The sequence below is a fragment of the Arvicola amphibius genome, chromosome 10, assembly GCF_903992535.2.
Source record: "Arvicola amphibius chromosome 10, mArvAmp1.2, whole genome shotgun sequence".
In the NCBI taxonomy this organism is placed as follows: domain Eukaryota; kingdom Metazoa; phylum Chordata; class Mammalia; order Rodentia; family Cricetidae; genus Arvicola; species Arvicola amphibius.
The window spans coordinates 64,499,206-64,525,158 of record NC_052056.1 but is presented as its reverse complement, the minus strand read 5'-3'; the positions used below and the strand labels follow the sequence as shown (position 1 = coordinate 64,525,158).

The window sequence follows — 25,953 nt, the reverse complement described above, 5'->3', positions numbered from 1 at the left end:
GTTGAGACATCTGTAGGGACGGCCCCCTTCCTCAGATTACTATGAAGCATGAGCACACATACTGAATTTGCAGACAATAGTGATGTCTCGTCCTCTTTTATATCCTGTTAAATAATATAAGCCACCACCCGATACACATATTTTTATAACACAATTCACCGATTTTCAGATCTGTATAGTTAGGAATGAGAGCTACGCTAGCTTCTTTACCCTTGAAAATCAATTGCTGAACTTTCAGGAATGTTAAGCTCTCGTGTTAAACACCTAAATCGTGCAAACAAACCACCAAATTAATTGTACTAAATTGAAGTTGGGGTATATGCCAAGCTTGGTACTGCCTGTTTATTTTCCTCCATTGGCTTTGCTTTTACCTATACTTCTGTGGGTATTTACGGCTCCTGTGTCTATGTGCTACATCGGTGTGTGCTGCTATTGTATGTTTCTTCCCCATTCATGTTCAGGTGAACCAAGCGGGTAGCTTGATATTTACAGCCCTGAAACTGTAAAGCATCAATAGTTAGAGTGGCCTGCTGGGATGGCTAATGTTGGCTTCCAACTTGGCACACCTGGGAAAGGGAAGCTCAGCTGAAAAGCTGCCTCCATCCGATCAGTCTGTGGACCTGCCAATGGGATGTTTTCTTGATTGTTAATTGGTAGAGGAGGGGCCAGCCCATGGTGGGCTGTGCCATCCCGGGCAGGTGGGACTAGGTTATGTCAGTAAGACAGCTAAGCAAGCCAGGGGAAGCAAGCCTGTTCCTCCTCTGGTTTCTGTTTCACACTCCACCATTCAGTGGCAGACAGTAACCCACACACCAAACAAACCCTTTTCTCCCCTAAGTTTCATTTGGTCCATATTCTGTCACAGTGACAGAGACTGAAAGAATGAAGCTGGAATGCCAGTTACTATGCAGCAGTCCAGCCGAGTCCTAGAATCCACTCTGTATTTGTCCACACAGGCGAAAGTGACAGTGAGAAAGAACACGAAATTTGATTCTGTTCCCGATGACCTGCTTTCTATGTCAGGAAGCCACCGCTTGTCCTGCATGCCTGTCTAGTCCTGGTTTACTTTGCCAGCTCTTGAGGACACTTCTAGAAGGCTCCTTGGTGCACACACATCCCATTTTCACGGAGCGAATGACCACGAGTTTTACTTCTCACTACACGAGGCTCAGTCCTAAGTCATACCCAGTAGAGCAGCAGAACACCAACATACTGAATCATGCTGTACAGGGCCATGTACTTAAACATGCAAAAGGATGTCACGAGAGCAGCGCGGCCTTCCCTGTGTGAGAAAGGGAAGGAAAGGGAATGAGGGAAATGAGGAGAGAAATTGGGTGGTAATCTGTGCTTTCTCATCCTGGCATAGAACAACAACGAAACAAATAGGTAAAAAGCCAGACATCTAGTTGTATGATCGCTTGTCTCAAACCAGAGACACCTAAATGACGGGCTGATCAGGAAAGAGCACTTCTGGGCCAGTGTTCACAGTACTGAGCTCCAGTGGACTGTGGTTTACAGTTGCTTTCGTCCATCATGCATGAGATTGTTTCAGGTCCTGAACTCACAGCTAGGAGACCTGGGAAGCAGTCTCAAACCTCATGTGCACATGCTAATGTGTGGTTTGGAAGGTCATTCCCCATCTCAGTTTCTGCATCTGTGTACAACGGGAAATAAATCAGGTCCAGGAGCATTTTCAAGTGGGTGCTTCTGGAATTCGGCAAACATTTGATCCAAACCTCACCTTGGTCATTCTAACTTTTCCTAAAACTGAACTAAAAATAATGCGTAAAATTATTATTCTTATAAAATAATGTGCAAAAATAATTACCAGAGCATCAAATTTAAATAGACTGGACACAATGAGTGCACTCCTTTGTGCTGTTGTTGAAAAACTTCAGCAAAAAAACAAGGAATTTACCACTTCTTGATATTTCATACAGGGGTCACGGTGAACTTTAATCTACTCATGGTTGGTGTAATAACTTCCTAAGAGTTCAAGACCTGATCCTCACACCAGATCCTACTACTGTCATTGGCTCTGCTCAGAAGGTAATTTCTTCCCATTTCTCACCTCCTCAAGTTTTTTCAAGTTTTTGAGGTTTTCCCAAGACAATCTAAAGCAGCCAATTTCTCTTCCCCAGCCACCTTATGAGCTTTTACATTACCCCATCTCTTATAACAAATAGGACTCTCTGTAAGAGTTAGTCGTCTTTGCTGATCTCCCTTAAATCTTGGCACTAAGTTCCCAGTCAACAAAACCTACTCACGCTTATAGATAAATATCTTAAGCAAAGGAAGCTAGCCAAGTCATTACATCAATATGGCAGAAAAAAATACAGTAAATAAAACACCTTATTTCCAGCTGTCTGAAGTCTCTGAGCACAGGCATACCAGTCATGCTTTCTGACCCTTATTTACACAAAGAAATTTACAAAAAGAAATACCAACCATGTCTCCATCTGCAGATTATTTTTTTAAGTATAATAGACTATCAGGTACATTTTATATTATAAACACGTAGTGGTAATGACAAAGATCATCCACAATGTTGTTTATACAGTTCAAGCCAAAATGTACCAGCATTACAAACATAAGACCAAGGCAAATTCAGTGGGAATACCAAAGAGTAATAAAGATTTTCAAAACTGGGCATGAGAAGGATACCTCAAGGAAAGGCAAGGTGTCACAAAGGAAGGAAACCTAGTGGGTTTTTCCAATCTCCCAGGACAAAGCACCTAAACTAGTAATTGCTAGTGCAATTCAAAGCAGTGATAACCCTTTTAAAAATGATCCAACCAATGGCTTTTTCTGGAAATGGCCCCGCTCTCCACTCTCCCCCTATTATTTATAATTCCTTTGAAGTCTGCTATTCAGGAGAATGTATTTTCATAGAAAGCACCTCCTGGCACACAGCTCTTCCACTCCCCGCAGAATAGTGTTATCTGCACCCGAAAGTCCACAGGGAAAACAAGACTTGGGTAAATGACTACTTACTTGATGAGATGAGGCACGCATTCTATGTTTGGAGTTTTGGAGGTGAAAGGTGAGGCCACTGAGGCCTCCTGCTCTGACAGAGAGATGCCCACGTGAGCCATTTTCAAAGCCTGAAAGCAAAGAGTCAGCTTGTTACATATGTACGCAAACCTCTACACCTCTACAGAAGGTCAAAAGATAACCTGTGATTGCCAACCAGACTTTCCCTATCTGCCACCTAAGAAGGAAGTGTTGCTAGAGGAGGTGTCACTAGGATAGCTACACAAGGAAGAGGGAACTCCAGAGCCAACCTCTACCTTAGCACATAGTAACCAATGAATATTTTGTAGCTTCAATCAAAACCTTCCCAAGTCCTTAGTGTTGGTTGAGTACGACCATGACAATGATACCCATTGCAAGAATTTTTGAGAAATTCTGGCCACACACTGACAGCCACTTACCCCACAGTCATTGGCTCCATCACCACACATGCCCACAAAGTAGCTAAAAAAAGAAACATGAATTGTAGAGGATTGTCAAAGCTAGTTTGGTCATAAAGCTAATTTCTCTAGTTAAAAAAAGAAGGAACCACTCATATTTAAAGATTTAAACTTTTTACTGTAAGGAAGCTCCCCGCTAGAGACTGGTCAAAGCAATGTGTGACTATATGGTTCACACAATGGAGGGAGAAACCCTGCACACACATCACTGGGCTTCCCAGTGTTTTACATCAGCATTTCCCTGACTAGAGAACAGGTTTTTTTTCCTTCATAGAAATGGTAGTGACGAAAACTATGTGAAGAGACAACACATAGGAAGAGGGAGTTAGAGGGGGAGTCACATTGATATGGTCCATCATGAAGTTTTATTCACAGGAAATAAGTTGTCAAAGGGATGAATGCTGGACACTCATCTGTAAATGGAGACTCTTGGTGTTGAAGCATCCTAATGACATGATAGAATAGCTGGTTTAGCAAGGGACTATTTTAATATTAAGGGATTCGATGATCCTCTCTGGTATAATTGTGATGATAGCTTATCAGGATAAAGGCTAAATTCTTCCTCCTTCAATGGCTGGGCTCAGCTTACATTTCCTGTCTCATTTCTCACCATACCCTATCATGGCCCTGCGTTCTCTTACAGCAGTTCTCAACTTTAAATGCAGCAATGACTGGAGTGGGGTATTTTGCCAAAACACTGTGTTCCAGTCCTGTGTGAACAATTAAATGGGCACTACTCAAAAGTGTGGAACTGACACTACCACTTTTTCTAAGTTTACCCTGGTGACTGTGGTCTGCCCAGGGTAAGAACCACTGCTGAGCCAACTGCACAATTCCCCATGCCTTGCCCATTCCCTTGATTGCCACACCCCCATCACTTCATCAGAGGCAGAAAACCTACTCCAGTTTCTGAAATTCTTCCACTAGACTTGACTTTTGCCCTGGAGACATTCTTGCAAAGATGGTCCCATTGATCAGTATCTTAAAAAAAAAAAAAAGGAAAGGAAAAAGGAACAACTTTTTGTCATGGCAAGTCACACACAATACAATTGAAAGTAGAAAATTAGCTGGTAATGTCCATGAATAAGAAAAAAGTTTTTTCCCAAGGAAATACATACATACATACATACATACATACATACATACATACATATATACATTTATTTATTTTGTATTTTAACATGGACATTGAAACTTTTGTTATCAAGTAACTTCAATGGAAACAAAAGATAAATATTTGTGAAAATAATGCCCTATTGAATTTAACCCAGCTCCCCTGGGAAATATGAGCCTGAAAAGTCTTGAGCTTTGTGCAAAATTGAACCAAAGGAATCTGAAGAATCACAACAGAGAAACAGAGCACAGCCACGGGAGAAGGCAAGAATCCAACTGTTTCCCAGAAAATTGTTCCCAGCTAGCAGAAAGCCACCAGGTGGCAAAACAGAGATGATCTAGGCCTCTGGGCTTGAACAATTATGATGTCCAGCTGGGTATCCCAAACTTGATGAGCCCTGGAACATGGATGATTTGAGGGTGGGATATCCTGCCCTGGTTCCCTGCTCCAAACTTGAAATTCTTCTGTACGCCATCAATGTGTCCCTTGCTCTCAGTGGCTGTGAACTCAGCTCAGGGTTCAGTCAAAGTCTATTGATTTGCAAATGAGTTACTTGCCCCTATTAGAAATCTATGCTTTGTAAAGGAGCTCTAAGTTTGGCCCCGTCAGAACAGGAGTCTCGACCACATTCTCCTGTCCTTGCCTGGCTTTCTGCCCCACTGTTGACTTCCTACTAAACTGTTAAATGCTCTCACCATGACAAGATAGTGAGAGCCACCCAAAGTCAATCCTCCATGCTGCCACTTTAGTCCTAGAAGTTAGCATAAAGTTGACTTCTCATATTTACCATTTTCAAATCTAGTAGGAAATAACAGTAACTTTGCAAAAACATTTCTCTGTCTTGTGATATATATAACTAGTTGTATTTTCCTTTATTTTATTTACTTACATTTACATTTATTTTATTTTGGTTTATTTTCTGAGACACGGTTTTTCTGTGTGCTGCTGACTGTCCTGAAACTCATTCTGTAGACTAGGCTAGCCTCGAACTCAGAGATCCACCTGTCTCCGCCTTCTGAGTGCTGCACCAGCACCACCCCGTTCTAGTTGTATTTTATCTGCTTCAAATTTTGAAACTATTTGGGATGGTAAGTGACATGTTCATCATCATCACAGAAATGTCATTGCTTTCTTAAAACTGACCTTTGGCAGTAAGCTGCTGAAATGTTGACTTATAACATGGAAGGATTTTCCACTTAAAGCGAAATGGTAACTCCCTTCTCTGCCATTATCTGGAACATCTTCTCTGATGTTGATGTAGTTGTCCTGCAAAGCACAGTGCAAATGTTCCATTGTCTTCCGACTGCTCAAGTGATTAGGACCACAACACATCTGACAGAAAGAACTAAATTCCAGCAGGGTCTCTCTTTAAAAGTCTCACTGCAGCCCTGACACCTCAGAGAGCAACAGCCTCTTTGTTGCATTGATCTCTGTGCACCCTCAGCCACTGGCAAATAGGAGAATAGCCCTTACTCATGCCCTGTTCTCATCTCGATGCGATCTCTACAAGTCCCAGAGATGAGTGCACTTCACACATTTCGAGTGTCAGATACAAAAGCCCTGCAACTTAATAACTCTCTCCTTGAAGGGAGATTTCGTTGGGTTTTTTCCCCTAAACAGAATTAGTATTGTTCCATACGGACACAATGGAAATAGAATACTAACAAAACTAGGGATAAATGAATAAATTTTTTTCTACCCTGAATACATAGTCTGATTTTCCAGTTCACACAACAGGTTTGCCAAGGGACTAAGACCCCTTTGAACCCAATGGAGTGACTGACAGGCAAGGGGAAATGGGAAGTTAAGCTCACTGTTCTGATTACTGTGTTCTTTCTAATAAAAATCCAAAGATTTTTTTTATTGTTTTTATTGAGCTATGTCTTTTTCTCCACTCCTCTCCCTTTCTCTCCCCTCCTTTCTACCTTCTCCCATGGTCCCCATGCTCCCAATTTACTCAGAAAATCTTGTCTTTTTTTACGTTCCATGTAGTTTAGATCCATGTATGTCTCCCTTAGGGTCTTCATTGTTGTCTATGGTCTCTGGGATTATGACTTGTAGGCTGGTTTTTCTTCATTTTATATCTAAAAGGGCACTTATGAGTGAGGGCATATGATATTTGTCTTTCTGAGTCTGGGTTATTTCACTCAATATCATGTTTTCTAGCTCCATTCATTTGCCTGAAAATTCTAAGATGCCATTATTTTTTCTGCTGTGTAGTACTCCATTGTGTAAATGTACCACATTTTTCTTATCCATTCTTTGATCAATGGTGCATTTAGGTTGTTTCCAGGTTCTGGCTAAGACAAATAATGCTGCTATGAACATAATTGAGCACATGTCCTTGTGGCATGGTTGAGGATCATTTAGATATATACTCAAAAGTAGTTTCCTGGGTCTTGAGGTAGGTTGTTTCCTAATTTTCTGAGAAATCACCATACTGATATCCAAAGCAGCTGTACCAATTTGCATTCCTGCCAGCAATGCAGAAGTGTTCCCTTTATCCCACATACTCTCTAGCATAAGTTGTCATCAGTGTTTTTGATCTTGGCCATTCTTACATGTGTAAGATGGAATCTCAGAGTTATTTTGATTTGCATTTCTCTGATAGCTAAGGATGTTGAGCATTTAAGTGTCTTTCAGCCATTTTAGATTCCTCTGTTGAGAGTTCTCTGTTTAGGTCTGTACCCCCTATTTTTATTGAATTATTTGGTCTTTTAATGACCAATTTCTTGTGTTCTTTGTATATTTTGGAGCTCAGTCCTCTGTTCGATATGGGGTTAGTGAAGATCTTTTCCCATTCTGTAGGCTGTCATTTTGTCTTGTTGACCTTGTCCTTTGCTTTACAGAAGCTTTCAGTTTCAGGAGGTTCCATTTATTAATTGTTTCTCTCAGTGTCTGTGCTACTGGGGTTATATTTAGGAAGTGGTTCCCTGTGCCAATGTGATCAAGTGTACTTCCCACTTTCTCTTCTAAGATGTTCAGTGTGGTTGGTTTCATGTTGAGGTCTTTGTTCCATTTGGACTTGAGTTTTTTGCATGGTGATAGATATGGACCTAGTTTCAATACATGTTGATATCCAGTTATGCCAGCACCATTTGCTGAATATGAGATATATATATATATATATATATATATATAATATTCTTTGCTTCTTTGTCAAAAATCAGGCATTCTAAGATGTGTGGATTGATATCTGAGTCTTTGATTTGGTTCCATTGGTCTTCCTGTCTGTTTTTATGGCAATACCAGGCTGTTCTATAGTAGAGTTTTAGGTCGGGGATTGTGAGGCCTCCAGAAGTTCTTTTACTGTACAGGATTGTTTTGACTATCCTGGGTTTTTTTTCTTTTACATATAAAGTTGAGTATTGTTCTTTTGAGGTCTGTGAAGAATTTTGCTGGGATTTTTATAGGTATTGCATTGACTCTGTAGATTACTTTCAGTAAGATTGCCATTTTTACTATGTTAATTCTACCTACCCAAGAGCATGTGAGATTTTTCCATTTTCTGGTGTCTTCTTAAATTTCTTTCTTCAAAGATTTAAAGTTCTTGTCATACAGGTCTTCCACTTGTTTGGTTAGAGTTACTCTGAGATATTTTATGCTATTTGTGGCTATTGTGAAGGGTGATGTTTCTCTGATTTCTTTCTAAGCCCATTTATCATCTGGGTAAAGGAGGGCTACAATTTTTTTAAGTTAATCTTGTATCCTGCTATATTACTGACGGTGTTTATGAGTTGTAGAAGTTCCTTGGTAGAACTTTTGGGGTTGCTTATGTAAACTGTCATATCATCAGCAAATAGTGAGAGTGCCAAAGATTTTTTTAAGAGTAAAAGAATTATTACTTTCAGAAGTCAAGAAAGCCTGTACCTTAGAATACAGGAAAAGTGTGGAAAACTGACACAATTGGGTTCATATTTGTTAGGCACCTGCAGAATTTTATGGACTTGGAGTTGTCTCAAAACTTGTGCTAGTTACAACTATTAACCACCACTATGTGGCCAGTCTGATGATACAACAGAGTGCCTGTGTTCAGGCGTACCTGATTCCCAAAAGGAATATGTTTCTTCTCTTCTACTAGTTTCCAAGAGATAGATGCTGATGAAGAACTGGTGGCTTCATTTGCCTCAACAAGAATGATTTTCTGGCCTTCAGAAATCATCCCAGACTTTCTGGCCACTGTTATTGCAGTCTGAAGATTGTCACCTAGAATAAAGGAAGAGCATCCCAAGACGATGGTAAAGAGAACACACCAGTGCACACAGGACTTGGAAAATTAGGCTAAGTGTTTGGTTCTTCTGTTAGGTATGAAGGTCTTTCCAGCCTGACCTGGGATTCCATAATCCCTGTTCTGGTTCTGGCTCTTTTTTTATCATGTTACTTTCTAACTAACCAACATATTTTTTGTCAGCAAGTAGGAAGGAACACTTATAAGAGAAATGTATTCATGCTATTTGTTGCAATCTTTATAAATGTGCAGCAAGTCTTTTGGTTTCATATCATATCTGGTGGCTCCTCTCCTGCTAAGTCCATTACCATCTATCTCCTCTATTGATTACAACTGAAAACTAAACAAAAACCACAAAAGCAATTACCTGAAGGGTGCAGAAAGTAAACAAAAGCAGGCAGACTGTGGAAGGAAAGAAGACTTGGAGAAAGAAACTAACAAGGGGTGGGGTTCTCAGTGTTTGCCTCTTTCCTCTGGAGTGTCCAACTTGAGTATGTATCCTAGTATGTATGTATCCTAGCATGTATGTATGTATCCTAGTATGTGTATATATATGTGTGTGTGTGTGTGTGTGTATATGTGTGTATCCTAGAATGTATTATATATTTATGTATTCTTGTATGTATGTGTGTATCCTAGTATGTATGTATGAATGAATGTATGTATATATGTGTGTACATGTATGTATGCATTTAGTATGTATGTATTCTAGTATTATGCAATATGGATTTTAGTATGTATGTGTGTGTATGTAATCATGTATGCTAGTATGTATTTTCCCAATATGTATCCTGAACTGCTCTGGCAGCTACAAACAGAGAAACTCAGTCTTTCTGGCTAAAGTAGCCAGGACAAAAGGGCCCCTAGAGGGTATAAACTATCCAGAAAACCATGAAAAGACAAAAGCCACAGAAGGGAACTAGTTTAGTGTTTGAACTGTGTAAGTCCCAGGCTCTGTGAAGAGTGGGTCATGTATGGAGCAGACCAATAGAAGGAAAACATGAATTTCAAGACCTGTACTGTAAAATGTACAGTTCCCTATTTGCCAGAGCAATGCCTAACCACTTGAGAGAGGCAGAAAAGAGCCAGCAAAATACTTTCAAAAGCTAATACTGAAGGTACCACTTACAAGAAGCAAGAGTCTGAACAATCTACACAAAGTATTAAAAGGATCAAAAATCTTGTAACAAAATTTAAGACATTGGGTATACTCAGTAACAACAACAACAAACCTGGTCAACTGTCAATATTAAAAAAGTCAGCACCAACACTGACGATCCTTGGCTGACTCCATGTTGAAATGAAAAGTTAATGATCTTAAGAAGTTATTAGCCTGACTTGGTGATGCACACCTTTAGTCCCAGCACTTAGGAGGCAGAGGCAGGTGGATCTCTGAGGTTAAGGCCAGCCTGGTCTACAAGATGAGTTCCAGGAAAGGTGGGACTATGCAGAAAAACCCTGTCTCAAAAAACAAAAAGAAGCAGCAGCGGCAGCAGCAGCAGCAGAAGAAGCAGAAGCAGCAGCAGCAGAAGCAGAAGCAGAAGCAGAAGCAGAAGCAGAAGCAGAAGCAGAAGCAGAAGCAGAAGCAGAAGCAGAAGCAGAAGCAGAAGCAGAAGAAGAAGAAGAAGAAGAAGAAGAAGAAGAAGAAGAAGAAGAAGAAGAAGAAGAAGAAGAAGAGGAAGAAGAGGAAGAAGAGGAAGAAGAGGAAGAAGCGGAAGAAGCGGAAGAAGCAGAAGAAGAAGAAGAAGAAGAAGAAGAAGAAGAAGAAGAAGAAGAAGAAGAAGAAGAAGAAGAAGAAGAAGAAGAAGAAGAAGAAGCGGAAGAAGCAGAAGAGGAAGAAGAGGTTATTAATGATGAGCTCTAGGCATAGGACCCTGACGAATGTGGAAAGAGAGAAGACACTCCACAAATTTGTCCTCTAGTCACCACACATGTACCATAGCACACACATAATGCACACATTAATGGCAATAAATAAATTCAAAAGAAGTTATTATAACCATCCTTTATATAGTTAAAGTGAACATTTATAAAGCAAATAGAAATATTCAACCAATTAATATGTATGGTTAAAATGGATAATTTAGAAATGAAAAATATAACACTTGAGGTTATTTTATATACTAGGTCTGTTTAATACACTAGATACACTCAATAGCTTAAGAGTCATTACACATATTGGAGAACAAAGAGCACTTACTTTAAATGAACAGAGATTGGATTAGTAAAAGGGCTTGCATTCTTGTCAGTAGAGACCAAAGAGAGGCTAAAGAGACTGAAATGTGAGTGTACTGGAAATGTGAGTGTACGTGTGTGCGTGTGTGTGAGTGTGTGTGTGTAAGAAACAATAATAGAAGAAAACTTCCCAAAGATTGTAAGACACTTAAATCTCTAAATTCAAGAAGCTCAGAGAACCCCAAATAGGTTAAGTTTGGTGAGAACTACATCCAGGCATATGATAGTCACACAGCTGGAAGTCAAAGATAAAAATTAAAAAAAAAAGACTATTGGAGAAAAATAGTACATTGCATACAAGAGAATGATGCTTAAAATGACCACACACTTGGCATAAAAATCAGGAAGACAAAAGGAGATGTACTGAGTGGAATGAAATGCCCAGGCATGGCAGGGAAACTGCAAAACCTGTAGGAATACAGCAGCTGGATAGGAAACGATGCAGCAGAGCAAATGACTGGCGGGTACAGGAGCTAGGGGAGACAGGTTAAGCACAAGGGGAACTCAAATGCTGCTGCACCAGGGTAAGGCCGGGAGTAGGGTATCTCTAAAGCCACACCCATATAAGGACAATCAAACACTTCCCAATTCTACCAGTGACTTGAAGGAGGTAATGATCACTGCTCACTGCTGAGGACTCTATCGTGATTTGGAGAGGTTATGCAACCCCTCCTTAAAACCTTAAAGAGGAGAACAAAATTATAAAACTACAGCAGTTGTAAGAAAATCAGAGACTGATAGAATGAATCCAGGAGACTTTCGCAGACCTGAATAAATAACCTGTCATGTAAAAAAATGAGATTCCAGAATAAAAATATAATGAAGATAGAACAAATGAAGTAATTAAATGAACAATAGTGAATATTTTTCTCAGAGGATAAAAAAGCATATTCGAAGTGCTATGCTCCAAACTGAATTGGTAAAGAGAAAAAGGAAAAGAAAAATATAATGTCGTACATTTTGCTGGAGTGATCCCTTCCCATTACCCCCTTGTTTCTGTGATCTGAGACTTAGCATTAGAGCTGAGATGACAGCATGTTCTTTTTTTTTTACCAGAATTAGAGATTCTATGGCTGATGGGTTGTCAGCATAGTTTATAGACCACACGGACTAAGAGTCTTCTCCTCCGAATACTTGATAATAAAAGTAACCATCTTTGCATGCCCAAGTCTTGCTGTTCAGCTCTTATTTCTAATGCCGCTACTCTGAGAGGCTTCACTAAAATGCTTCAGGCAGAGCGGATGGCCAGATACACTTTACCAGACTGCTCTAGCTGGGGTTTTGTTGGTTTTATTTTGTTATGTGTTTCTGTTGTTTGTTTTAATTTCTTTTCCTTTTGCTTCAGTGTGTGTGTGTGTGTGTGTGTGTGTGTGTTGAAAGAGAAAGACACAGAGAGAGAGATAGAGAAAGAGAGAGAGAGAGAGAGAGAGAGAGAGAGAGAGAGAGAGAGAGAGAGAGAGAGAGAAGAGATTGCCTACATGCCCAGTGCCTATGAAGGACAGAAGAGAAAGTCAGATCCCTGAAGCTGGAATTACCAATGGTTGTGAGCTGCCATGTGGGTGCTGAACCCTAGTCTTCTGCAAGAGCAACAAGTACCTTAACTGCTGAGCCACCCCTTCAGCCTCTTGCCATGTGTTTGTTGTTTGTTTTTATTCTTTTTTCCCCTTAGAAACATTCTCATTCTGTCAATCAATCTGGCCTGAAAGTTTGTATCAACAAAGCTGGCCTCAAACTTGTGGCCATCCTCCTGCTTCAGAGTCCCACGTGGTTGGGACTGTATCTCCACGCCTTCCACCAGACCACCCCAGTGTGTATATTCCAGAACACTCGTTACACTGCTTGACTAATTTGTTTTGTCTTGCCTTGCTGTGACGGAAGCCCTTTTATTGCCAACATCTGACACCTAGAGCTCCATCGTGGCATCGGTGCCATCTTTGCTAAGTGAGGCCGTGTATCTCTCAGCTGCCCCTGTTTCCACTGTGCTGTGTACCTGTGATCATCACAGTGCGTATCCGAGCAGAGATGAGCTCTTCCAAGACAGGCTTCGTCTCCTCCTTCAATCGATTCTCCAAAATCAGTAATCCCAGAAATATCAAGTCTGATTCCACCTTCTCCCTGATTAAACAGAGAAGCACAATTGGCTTTTTTACCGAAGTGAAACGGCCCCGCCCCAGCACTGTTCCCCAGCCACAAGCAACCCTGACTGGGAACAGCAAGAGTCGGGGTGTGCAGGGGTTAGCTCAATTGAACCAAGAGGAAGTACGTGTAGGACCAAAATTTGACTTTGGCCTTTGCAGAAAATTAAATTAGTTCGTGACTGCAGGGGTCTCGGTGGTGGCTCAGCTGACTCTCAGCCCCTCATCTACCCACCACAGAGGGGAGGGAGAGAAAGTCATGGCAATTCAGTGAGAAACAAGGAAAATAAAACAAAATGTCAGTTTCTTCAGAAACCAAGGCCGGATAGACTGTCATTCTAGTCCTGTGAGGTATGATATAGACCAGTGGATGGGCCCTTTACTAAAGCTAAGCTGGACCCTTATTTCTTTCTTAGTTGGAAGCTCTGTTCTTTCTGCACAGAATGCCCCCACACTTCAGGGAGGCCGCCACGAGAGCGTCTACAGGAGTATCCTACAGGACCAAGTATGGGGAATGCATTTAGGGTTAGAGACTTGAACATTCCCACGATTCTATTATTTAGACACAGAGAAATGAGACCCCAGCACTGCCCAATTCATACTGAAATGCAGATGAAAACAGAATCCACTAAAGCCTTCATGGCGAGCTTGTTTTGCGTGTCTATCCTGGGTACAGGCTAGGGCCACATCAGTTTTGGGGATGCTCCTATGGGTACCGGCTAGGGCCACAGCAGTGTTGGAAATGCTCCTAGAACCTTGTGCATCCCTCCACTAGGTGGCAGGAAGCGAAGAGTTTCAGCTCCTCACCTCAGAGCAGATCTGCGAGGGCGGCATTCCCTATGATGCCGTGCACAGTGTTTCAGTCCCTGAATAGCCAGCTCCCAAGCTATAGTCCAACCTCATGCATCAGTAACTTCTCCCACGGTCTCCACATGAGCCACTCACCATGGATGTGCTCTGTCGTTAAGCATGCCCAGACGTTTGCTCCAGACTGCTGGAGACTTTCTCATTTCGTGGAAAACACTAGTTTCCACATCTATCATAGACATCCTCCCCATGTCCTGAGTCCCACCTCATGCTGCCTGACCCTAAGGCGTCTTCAAAGAGGAACAGCTGCTGTCTCTACAGCTCGCTTCTAACCAGGCTGGCCGGCTCTTTATTTATTCATGCAATTGATGTATTAGCTTTTTGATCTGCCTCCAGTCCCGGAACAGAAACCCACCTGAGTCAAGATTCTACTCATTAATGCCCACGTGATGCCCACGTACAGGAACCACTCAGCCAATACCACCGACTCGGAACACTTGGCTGCCTGTTTGTGGTCTTGTTTGGCCATACAATAAAGGTGAAATAATTTGCTCTTTCTACATTTCCCTGGGAACTGAGACCGTGAGTGAGGGCCGTTGGCGTTCATTGAGTAGCTTCTAAGTGAGGAAAAGGAGCAGCTTTGCAGAGGTTGCGGGTACTACAGTTCCAAGATTTCACATTCAACTGGGAGGGTAAGGTTAAGCAGGATTTCCTTGTTTATACGCAACACTGGGAATTGTGTCACGGCAGGTCTGTGGGATCAGAGGAGGGAACAGGTATTTCTAGGCGTAGGGAGGAGAGCCTTCTGGAAGGAAGTATTTGGATTTCCCTTCAAGAGTAACTTAACTGATACCTGCTGAGAGTTCCACAGTCTTTCTATGGCCTCATACTTAGTCCACAGGGTTTAGACATTTTCAGAGATTATGTGACATGAGCCAATAATAAATTACCACAGTAGGCCAAGAAAATGGCTGCAAGGTCAAACACCCGAGGCTTTCTTACAAGGCCTATTTCTAGCTCCTCTGGCATGTGGCCAGTGGAGAGTTCAATGAGTGATCAGAACACCACGGTTCCAACCTCAGTCCTCCTCTGCCTCGCTGTGTGGCCTTGAGTAAACCGCTCTCCCTGTGTGCACATCATTAGCTCCCCAAGGTTCTGCTGTCCCCAACATCCCTTCACTCTTCTTAAATCTGAGCCAAGACTTGAAAGGAAATGGTCACATTGTGCCTCCTGTAGCATCTACACTAGTAAAGAAATGGTCACATTGTGCCTCCTGTAGCGTACTAAAGGTCATACCTAGGTACACTAGAAATGGTGGTTTTAACACAGACAGATGTCAGTCCTGATATTAACCTCCTGTTCTTAAAACTCCCATGACCTTTAAAAGAAGAAATATGTATAAAGCAAGGCAAAACCCCTCAATAAGATCTGTATATCAATACTAAACACACACACACACACACACACACACAGAGAGAGAGAGAGAGAGAGAGAGAGAGAGAGAGAGAGAGAGAGAGAGAGAGAGAGAGAGAGAGAGTTCTGTCTTGGTCAGGGATAAGCCAAGGATAGAGGATTTTAGCTTTGGGTGCCCATGGTGATGATGGGGCTTAAATACGGGAGAGCTAAGTAGATAGCCTAAGACAAGAGCTTATTTGTCAATTTGTGTTTAGGCCATAGTAGATTTTTTGCAAGATTAGAATTTCGAGTTCCATAGCTTTAACAAAGTCAAGCACTCTCCCGCAGACCACAAGTGCAGTGATTGTTGTCTCTACTATTCCCAAACCGGGAATTTTCAGTTTGTGAATGCACACATGTCACACTAGGTAAGAAGCCGGAGCAGCATTGTAAACAGTATCTTGTCACGCCCAGTTCTGCACCAGCCTTCCCTGACTCGAGGTTTCTCTGGTTCAAGTTGTGACGTCTATTCTCAAGGTTCACTTCCAATTCTGACTTCAGAGATCTAGAGCTGAGTTGATCTGATCACAACATCCAGAGTTGAAATAGTCAAACTTCAGGGGTCTTTCTAAACTGATTAAGCAGGGAATGATCTAATAACCCCCAAATCCAGTCCTCAATGACTATCCACTTTCCCTCCGAGCCTCCCATTTCCCATTCCCAGAGTCAGGGGGTTGGTCAGATCAGTCCTTCTCAGTGGAAACAGAAGTAACTCTAGGTGACATTTTAGGGGGGGAAATTTCTGCAAGTGTGCAGTGCTGTGAGCAATGACAAGCTCACAAATAACTGCCACTCATCCTTCACGCCTTTTGAGTAATTGAGTGATTATTCAGAGGCTTTTTAAATCACCAGCAATTTGTATTATTTATATTACATCATTAGTCTACAGTTAGTGAACCTACTGTCATTCTATAGTTAATGTGGTTGCATTAAACAACAATAAAAATGTTTCTGGTATATTTCCCCCAGCCATGTTTTTTTTCATATGAATACATGTATTTTTGTAACGCCTAAATTTTGCAGGAATATCTCGACTATGCATAGTGAGAGGAAGTTGTACTGTTTCCTTCTATGTTTTACTGACTTCACTGAGCTGTCTTCCTTGCAACAAGGCTGTGTGAGGCATTGAGGCTATGCTCCAAAGAACACTGCAGGTAATCACTTGAGTCTCATCAAGTCTATTCTCAGATATAAGCAATTGTTCAGTGTGTGTGTGTGTGTGTGTGTGTGTGTGTGTGTGTTCACTGGGGAAGAGAGGTGTGCATATGGAGACCAGTGGACAGTCTCTAGCATTGTATCTCACCGGCCTAGAGCTCCCCACCCAGGCTACGATGGTCAGTCGGTCCAGGGACAGTCAGCCTTTCCATCAGTGTGATTACAAGACCAGGTCACCAAACCTCACATTTCTAGTGGGCTCTGGGATTGAACTCATGTCCTTGTGCTTGCAAGTCAAGTGCTTTCCCAATGGGGTCATTTCCCAAGTCCACAACCTGTTCCCTTTGTTTTACTGGCATCAGCCAAGAATTCCTTTTAACACCTACACAGGGGGATGTGTTTTACAGATAATATGTGCAGAAAATAGCACATATAAATTCAAAGATGCTAATGGAAATGGTAAAAAATATAGTTACAACTGAAGAGGGCTAAGTCAGGTGAATTAAAAACTAAATACATGAAACTATCTGAATTTAAAATGCTATAGTTCAAAATAAGTCTTGATTAGCCCTACAAAAGCAGAAATAGTAGTGGCTGACAAAAAAAACCATACTAAAAATGGCATTTAATAATTTTTTTGGCATTTAATAAAATTAAATAGGATATCCCCACCCCAAAATGGCAGAAAAACAATAACAAAAAGCGGAACTGTCATTGCTACAACCCGTTTCAGCGACTAAGCATCCTCATTTTAATATACACACATCACAACGTTCTCCAATATGACCCCTTGGAAGGGTTTCCTATGTTTCTGCAAACATTATCTAGATTACATAAACCCAATTGATATTTATTTGTTCCTATAGCTGTGTATTTTATATTACAAAGGGTTTTTTCTAAGCAATGTAAAGTTTTGTTATTTCTAACCAATTTACATTATATCCAGACCAGGCCCACAATGTCAAACCCTTAAAACACTGATTATTTCCACACAACTTTTCACACAGCCCTAAGGTCACCTTGTGTTTGGTATTTTATACAGCTGTTTCTCATATATTCTGCCCGTGTTCACATCAGCTCTGTGATTTGGACAAGGCAGGATAACTGTATCCCTATCCACCATATTCGGAGATATCTATGCACCAAAACCAAGCATGGCATTTTGCTGGGCCGGCCCCAGAACTTTTGCCTCCCCTCCCAGTCAGACGCATCTTGCCCGAATCATCTTCTTCAGGAAAACCATCTTTTTTTTTTTTTTTTTTTTTTTTTTTTTTTTTACCTCATCAAGGCAGTCTCAGGGCAGTCACTTTCCAGCTTCTTGTAAGCCAGGGCTATGACCCGGAAACCCTGTGTCGTGTAAATCTGAAGTTCACTAATAAAACTAGATGGTACTGTTTGAAAACAAACAAACAAAAACAACAACCGAAACAGTATTAGTGTGCAATGTTTCCTTAGCCAGCATGGGTAGAGAAACCCTTCACACTACTCCAACTCTTACCCCAGGAAACACACTTTTCAAAAGTTACATAAAGCTGGGCAGTGGCGGTGCACATCTTTAATTCCAGCACTCGAGAGGCAGAGGCAAACAGATCTCTATGAGTTCAAAGCCAGCCAGATCTACAGAGTGAGTTCTAGGACAGCCAGAGATATACACTGAAACTGTGTCTTGGAAAATCAAAGTGGGAAAAAAAAGAGCTCTGTAAGCAAGGCAGTAGGAAATTGTAACTATGCTGTATCATCAAAATTAACATCTTTTTTTGTTTTGTTTTGTTTTTTCAAGACAGGGTTTTTTTGTAGCATTGAAGCCTGTCCTGGAACTAGCTTTTGTAGACCAGACTGGCCTCAAACTCATAGAGATCCACCTGCCTCTGCCTCGCGAATGCTGAGATTAAAGGGGAATGCCACCACTGCCCAGATAGCATTAACATCTTAAGATACAGTAAAACTGAAACTCTAGCCCTGAACCAGAAGCATTTAAAAAGCAAAGACTAGGGAATGCATAGAATTCTTGTTTCTCCAGTTTAAACAACAAATATTTGCTAAGGGTATGTAATATGTACAAGCTCTGCTCTACAGATGTCTGTTTAGTTGGGGAAAACAGTATACTGATATTAAAACTGAAACCAAAATGACCATTGCCATTACTGGCTATGCAACAGGGTGCAGAGTACTGTTAGGGCTTCTGCACCTGGGTAGGAGGTGGGTGGGTGAAGGAAGGAAAGTGTTTGCTGGCTGAGAGATCCCTATGTACTCAGGCACAGGGATTCAAGACAGCTCAGAGGAAGCCCAGATCATGAAAGACTGATCTATGATCTCAAAGGAATTTGAAAATCTGGTGGAAGATGTGGAGAGCAATCAGCAAAAAAATGCAAAAAAAAAAGTAGCAATGCAGTTATAAGGGAGGAATCAGGGATGACTCCTACATTGGGAACAGGAGGATGGGGTGGGGCAGTCATTACCCAAGATGGGAAAGCTTGGAATACTCATGAATCAACCACTAAGTAATGCCCAGCTGGCCCTTGGATCTAGGGTGTTGTGGGGACAAGTTTGGCTGAAAACAAAAATTTGGCATTTTTTTAAAAAATTGTTTTTATTGAACTATATATTTTTCTCCAGTCCCCTCTTTCCTCTCCCCTCCCCCTTCTATCCTCTCCCAAGGTACCCATGCTCCCAATTTACTTAGGAGATCTTGTCTCTTTCTACTTCCCATGTAGATTAGATCCATGTATGTCTCTCTTAGGGTTCCAAAGATTTGGCATTTGTATCCCACGTCTATTAACTAACCTGTGTCAGGTTGGCAAAAGCTGGCCACTCTCTCCGGTGCACCTTTCATGAATGCCAGTCGGGCACCTCCCATCTCTTGAACAACGACTGTCATCCTCTGCAACGCCGATGAGAAAGGGAACTGGTGCAGAATCGCAAGCCCTTCCACTGGGACCTGGTTGATGGACAGGCAATGGAGAGGCGCATACTGGCAAAGCATCTAGCTACTGGGACTTAACTGCTCCACCCTCAGTCCTTGTTTTACCAAAAACAGAGGGGAAATATAATGCACTTTTCACATCAGCAGTTCAAGACATATCAGTCAGCTTCCCAACACTGCGGGTCAGCACAGTTTCCCCTGGTGTGGGCACTGTGGGGAGATTGACATGCAAGGCTTACCTGGCCAACTGCATCTGTCGGCTTAACGACCGTGGTGTGTGCCGGCATTCCCTTGATGTGGAAATCATCCCCAGAAATAGTCATTTCCTGTTTCAGAAGTGAGATATTTCACTGGAGGGGTTTGCTTATTCTTCATACATTGAGACTAAGTTTGCCCCCTTTTCTTGCAGAGACCTGCCTCAACCACCTCAGTGCATCCATGGGCCTCCGCCTGCTGTTGGACTGGTGAAATCAGATGGATTCTACTCCAGGAAAACAAACCAAAAGGCACAAGGCAGTGGAAATGCTGGAACGTGAAGGACATGCACTTCTGAATTATTCATGCAATTTATCTGGCTTTCGCTGTTGGAGTTGCTGCATAAAGGCTCATTCTCTGCTTCTGAAGAGCTTAGCTTGAAAATGTTGAGTATGAATTGCCAGGCTTATTTTGTGTGCAGCAGGTACCTCACAGCCTTTCTTTGCCTAGAGTCACTGTTGATCCTGCTGTTCCCTGTCTGTCTAAAGTGGCCTGAGCAGGGCATCTTTTGCCCTATGCGTGATTGCTATCTAGGAACAACTGTAATAATGACTCTAAATTATAGGCAGGGAAACCTTTTTACCTAAAGATATTGGAGTTCTTTGTAATCATTTAATTGGGTGGCTAACGACAACAACAACATCGAAAAAAATCTCAGGAAAGAAACTGTAACCTCTACTTAGAGACACAGAATCAGTATTCCATAGTGAATGAGAGACTGAAAAATAATCACATCTGTTAGAAGAGGGAGATTCTCCAGAGACATCTCTCCCAGAGGTGCTCACACAGTCCCCAGGGTCTCGGCTGCACGCAATGGCAGGGAGATACAATAGCTGTAGCAAAGAAGCTGAAGCTGTGTCACCTCTCCCTCCCTGCCTTGCCCACAGCCACAGCAACTCCAAAAACAGTATTCAGAGCTATTGCCCTATAATGTTCCCTTTGAGGACAGATTAGCACTCATTTTTTATATGGATATCACATGTCTGGTTTGGGTCCCTCGTCCTGCAGCCATGAGAACCAAATTCCTAACATGAAGGAAGACTGCACAAGGCTGAGCACCAGTTGAGGCAGAGCTGAAATTAGAACAGAAAGAGCAAGACCCTTAAACCACAGAAGCGTCTGCTCTTGGATCTAGTTTAGAATCTCAAGGGAAACTCTGTAATAAATTTCTGTTCTTGGTCTTGGAAATTGGGGGGATAGTTAATAAACTGAAATAAAACTCTTGCTTGCTATGACTCTCCAACTTACCCAAGCACTGTGGAAAGCAATGTTTCTGCATCCCCATGCACTGAAATGCATATCTTTCCTGTCATTATTTTTAGTGAGAAATAACAATTGTGTGTATTTATGGGATTCAATGTGATGCTTTGACCTATGTATGTATTATAAAAAGGTGAAACCATGATGATAATCCACATATCATCACCTCGCCAAATTATCTCCAGAAAACTCTGAAACCAGCTCACAGAATGGTAGAACTAGAAAATAATTACACAAGAATTATAATGATAATGGCAACTATTAGACTTACAGTAGGCACCAAGGACTCTGGAACTTAACAACTACACCAAAGATTTTATTGTACCATTTCATTTAATCCTACAGCAAACCTACAAAATACGCGATTCGGATCAGAAAGCCAGGCTTAGACCAGTTTGCCCTTTACATAATAGTGGAAATCCCACATTTCCTTTAAGTAGTAAAGGACTGTGATACAGCTTGTGTTGTGCTGGCTTTAAAGATGTTTCTGGCATTCTCTGAAGGTCAGACATTTACCCATTTGGTGGCTTCAAACATTTTCAGGTCCAGAGGGTCTCCCTGGATGGTCCCATCAAGAAGAATCAAAGAGTGACAGCTGGCCATGGCTGCACACAGCGGACCCTGGGGCAGAGCTTTGCCTGAGGCAAAGCCGTGAACTGTCTGGAATCTGAGAGAGAAGAGAGACGAAGATTCAGGGCTGTGCCCTCCTGCCGTAGATGGAGCTTCTTGGAGGTTTTTGATTTAATGTGCACGGCTGCATTTCTCTAGTCTCGGCAGGACAGCGCTGTGTTTCCCATGCTGCCTTCTAGGTCTGTTCAGGAATACTAGGAAGGCTCAGAGCCTGTTCCTTACCCCCTTTCCAACTTCGCCTTAGTTCTTCCTGGATTTATTTTATCCACAGGGGTTGAAAAAGCAAGAAGTACCCCTTTTGTTCTGAGGCCTGCTCCCACCCCAGTGAGTAGATCACTCCTCTTCCAGTCATGGGAAGACTCCAAGTGTGTTAGGTGCCCACCACTTTCAATGCTACAGGGCTGGGCATATTCTCTGTATCTGTCTCCAAGTAGGTTAGATGCCTGGTCCACCATAGATGTTCAGTAAGCATAAAAGGAAATGGATGAGTGGGTTGGTTCATATGGTGAGGAAGTGAACAGTAAAAGCATTTTGGAAGGGGCCCTGTGCATCCCCTCTTCAGCCATGGCATTTTATGTCTATACTGCCTCTTTTATCCTCATCGTGTCCCACAGAAAGTGACTTTGTCTAAAATCAATGGAAATAAAACTCATATGTCATACATGAGATTCGTTCACTAATTGAAGGAGTAAGTCATTGAGTTTATCCTTGGCCCCACTAGGGGAATGTCACCTTCATCCTTATTGCGCAGCCCCTTCTCAACTGTGTAGCACAGTAGCTGGGTTGGGGGAGGAGGATCTCATCACAGAATGTCTGAATGACATTAGCTTATCCCCACAAAGAGGCAAGATCTGCTTCTTAGAGGCCGTCAGAATCTACTTGCCATCCCTCCTCTCGTGTTGGCATCATTTGGAATTTGAACTAGCTCTGTAGCCCAGTCAGGCCTTGAGGCTGCCACCTTCCTGCCTCCTCAATAGCTAAAGTTACAAGCTGTACCACTATGCCCAGTCTAAACATATCCTTCATGGGTGTGTATGTGTCATCCGCGTCATATAAATCACTACATTCACAAATTGGACTTGATACGTTTGGAAAGAAAAAAGGACACACTGCTCGGCATATAGAGAAGGAAATGTAGGTCAGGGAGGAGTTGGAGAAGGCGGGGAATATGATCAAAATACACTGCAGGAATTCTCGAAGGATTAATTAAAATATTTAATTACGAAAAGAAGTGCAGCCAACCTTGTCTGCATGAAATATTTTTAAGAAAATAATCTCGCTTTCAGACAATAGTGTGCCCCATGCCAGGCGTTTCCAGTCCTGACCATGCTGGAGCTGAAACTGGGGACATCAGCAGACAGGGAAGCAGACTCAGATATGGCCACAAGAGGGCTAGCTTTGCAAATCTCCAAGACAGCAAGTCTTGGATCCACCACCACGGGCCACTCCTGGCCACCCCCACCACCGCACCCGACACCCACAAACACAAAGGAATCTTTTCTCAAGGATGGCTTTCTGGCAGGCAGGGGGCATGGTTCCCAGAATCAGGATATTAAGAAACCGAGGACACCAACTACCGTCCCGCAGGCGGTTCTCTTCCTGAAAAGCAGGATACAGAGTCATGTTGGCCTTTCCTATTATGTCACCTCCATGAAGGATCGTGGCCTAGGGCTGTCTAGAACACTGACAAAGGGCCAATGTCAGGTCTCTGGCGAACAGGCATAAAGCAAAGTTCATTTCAGAGCTCCTCAGTTTGTGGGTGATAGTGCTGAGAGGGACGTGGAGCTACTCTGTATGTATAGAGAGACCTAGGAAATTCTAAGAGGAGAAGTGAAAAGAGCACACTCATTGTTTAGCAAAAGCCAAAGTTCAAGTTTCTCCATTAGAAGTTCTAAGCGTAAAGGCAAGGGAGGCCCTGGGGAGAAGCAAGTCCCACAAGAATCCCAGTACAGTTAGCCAGAGTACTCACCCATTCTGGTCACAGGGTACAACTCCCCAAGGATCCAAGCCACCCCTTGTTAAGGTGCCTGTCTGAACAGAAACAAGTCTTTGGGTTACATGGAAGATCTACTCATGCAGTAGGGAAGGTAAATCTGGTACAATGTAATAGCGAAATACACATCAGAACAATATTGCCAACATGGCAATATTGTAATATGTGTAATATGTGTAATATGTGTAATGAGTATGTGGGTTCTGAGAAAGAAGTTGCAGTGAATTCAAACACGATGAGCTTGAACTGTATGTAAATTTTTGTGTCCTCTGTGGTACAAAGAGCAGAGTATCTCCTGTCACCCCAGGGAACTATGTTGAACATCTACTTGCAGATGGAAGCACAGAAAAGGCCTTGGTAAGGGTGGGTGCCTATTTTTATAGCAGTAGCTAAAAGAATGTCATCAAAACTGAGTAACAGGGTTGAAATTTTACATACAAAACACTGCTAAGACTTTGAAGAGAATTCTAAAGATATAGCCTACCATCTTATTTTTTTTGTTTATAAAAAAGTACATAATGATAATTTTCTCAGTGTAGAAACCAAGAGCTCGGGATAAGTTGAAATATCATCTGTGTAAGCAGAAATATCACATAATCCCTCCAACACTGGAGCCTTATCTACAACACGATCCTAATCACATAGAGTTGTACTGAATATTAAATGAATAATAGGAAGTGATTGGTTTAATATCAAGCCCACAGTAAGAACTAATAATAGTGATGAAAAAGACAGCTCCTGCTCATTGTTGTGTTCAAATTTCTGTTACAATTATCTCTTCCGTTCCTTGTTTCTCTTTTCAAACTCACAATATGACATCATAAGTAATTAGTTTTCCTTTATGATGCCTATCTGGTCACAAAATAGGACTACATGGTGACATAAGCCATATGACCTTTCTGCTCTCGGTCTGACTTTCTGATTCACCACTGATCATAAAATGAGGTTTTCATCCCATCAATGCCCGCAGCCTTCCGTGAACCGTTCAATGGATACCGAATTTCCTCGTGGGAAGAGGAAGATGTTTCTCAAGACGGACCATGGTGGTGGCCGTAGGACAGTGGGAAAGTGCTTAGTGGCAATGCACTAGACACTTCAAACGATTGACACGACAAATTTTATCTCATGTTTAACTCACCCAAATAATTATTAACTAAAAGGAACAGAAACAGCAAAGACCTCCAATGATTCCCTGTAACTTTAAGAAACAGAACTTGTGTTGACTAGACTTTCAAGGTTCACAAACACCCTCCTCTGCCTGAGTCCAGATCATACTGTCTTGCGCTGTCTTTCCGCCGTGTTGGGCCTCTGCTCATTTTCATATGCTGCCATGGTTTCCACCCAGTCCTCTGACGCCCACCTTTATCCCCTACTTATTGTGTATAACACAAACAAACATCCGTGAGGAAAAGTGAAATGCGAGGCTGCTTAGGAGAAAGCAGCAGACAGCCAGGATTTCGTTTTAAGCATAGACTACAGCTGGGAACACAGAGCAAGGGTTTGCTCCATGGCTGTACTGTCAGCAAAAGTGTCATATTACACAGATTACTAAGTCCTTTCTCTTTTCTTCATTCCATAACTCAATAAATTCTTATAGAGCAGTGACTCAATTGCCAAGCAATGTTCTAAGCATTGAGGATACAGCAGAAAACATAATTACTTAAAATGTGTGCATGCGCACGTGTGTGTGTGTGTGTGTGTGTGTGCGCGTGCATGCGTGCGTGTGTGTGTGTGTGTGTGTGTGTGTGTGTGTGTGTGTGTACGAATGTGCGTGTGTATGCATGTGCTTCTGTGTGAAGGCTGTGACTGCATGGAACAGAGTATACATTGCTTTTCATAGACTCTCGCAACCGAAAGGACCCTAAAAGATTCATTGATTCAGTTTCTACTCCCTCTTTTTAAAAGCTCGGGGCCAGAAAATTCATTTCCCAGATTTCTCACACACAACCAAAGCTAAAATAAGGTCAGATGCCCATAGCCTACCTACTATTTCTGCCTCACTAAGAAGAAAAGCATGTATCCATTACAATGGCAGTGACAAATGGCCCTGGGAGCGAGGATGAAAGACACATACCTTGTCAAAGCAGACAAGGTTTAATTGCCCACACACATTAATCCGCTGCGGGCTAATGCAGAATATGCCCTTCTTTTTCAGCCTCCTCTGGGCGTAGATGATGCCTGTGGTCAGGGCAGCAGGGAGGGCAGGGGGCACTGCGATGGTGATAACATCCAAAGCTTTCCTCACCACCTCCTCAGGCGGTTCCTGGAAAAGGAAGAGGGCTCCATTAAT

General features: G+C 42.1%; 1 protein-coding gene across 1 annotated transcript in view; it reads right to left on the bottom strand.

Moving 5' to 3' along the window:
• Positions 1 to 25,953, bottom strand: part of Atp13a4 (ATPase 13A4) — a 118,776-nt gene that overhangs the window by 17,194 nt on the left and 75,629 nt on the right. Inside the window, 13 exon segments of the mRNA XM_038345709.1 lie at positions 1,186 to 1,282; positions 2,995 to 3,104; positions 3,435 to 3,477; positions 4,375 to 4,454; positions 5,731 to 5,853; positions 8,630 to 8,793; positions 13,041 to 13,165; positions 17,882 to 17,993; positions 19,387 to 19,540; positions 19,765 to 19,851; positions 21,557 to 21,707; positions 23,640 to 23,701; positions 25,738 to 25,926. Of these exon segments, the coding sequence (XP_038201637.1) occupies positions 1,186 to 1,282; positions 2,995 to 3,104; positions 3,435 to 3,477; positions 4,375 to 4,454; positions 5,731 to 5,853; positions 8,630 to 8,793; positions 13,041 to 13,165; positions 17,882 to 17,993; positions 19,387 to 19,540; positions 19,765 to 19,851; positions 21,557 to 21,707; positions 23,640 to 23,701; positions 25,738 to 25,926 (1,497 nt within the window).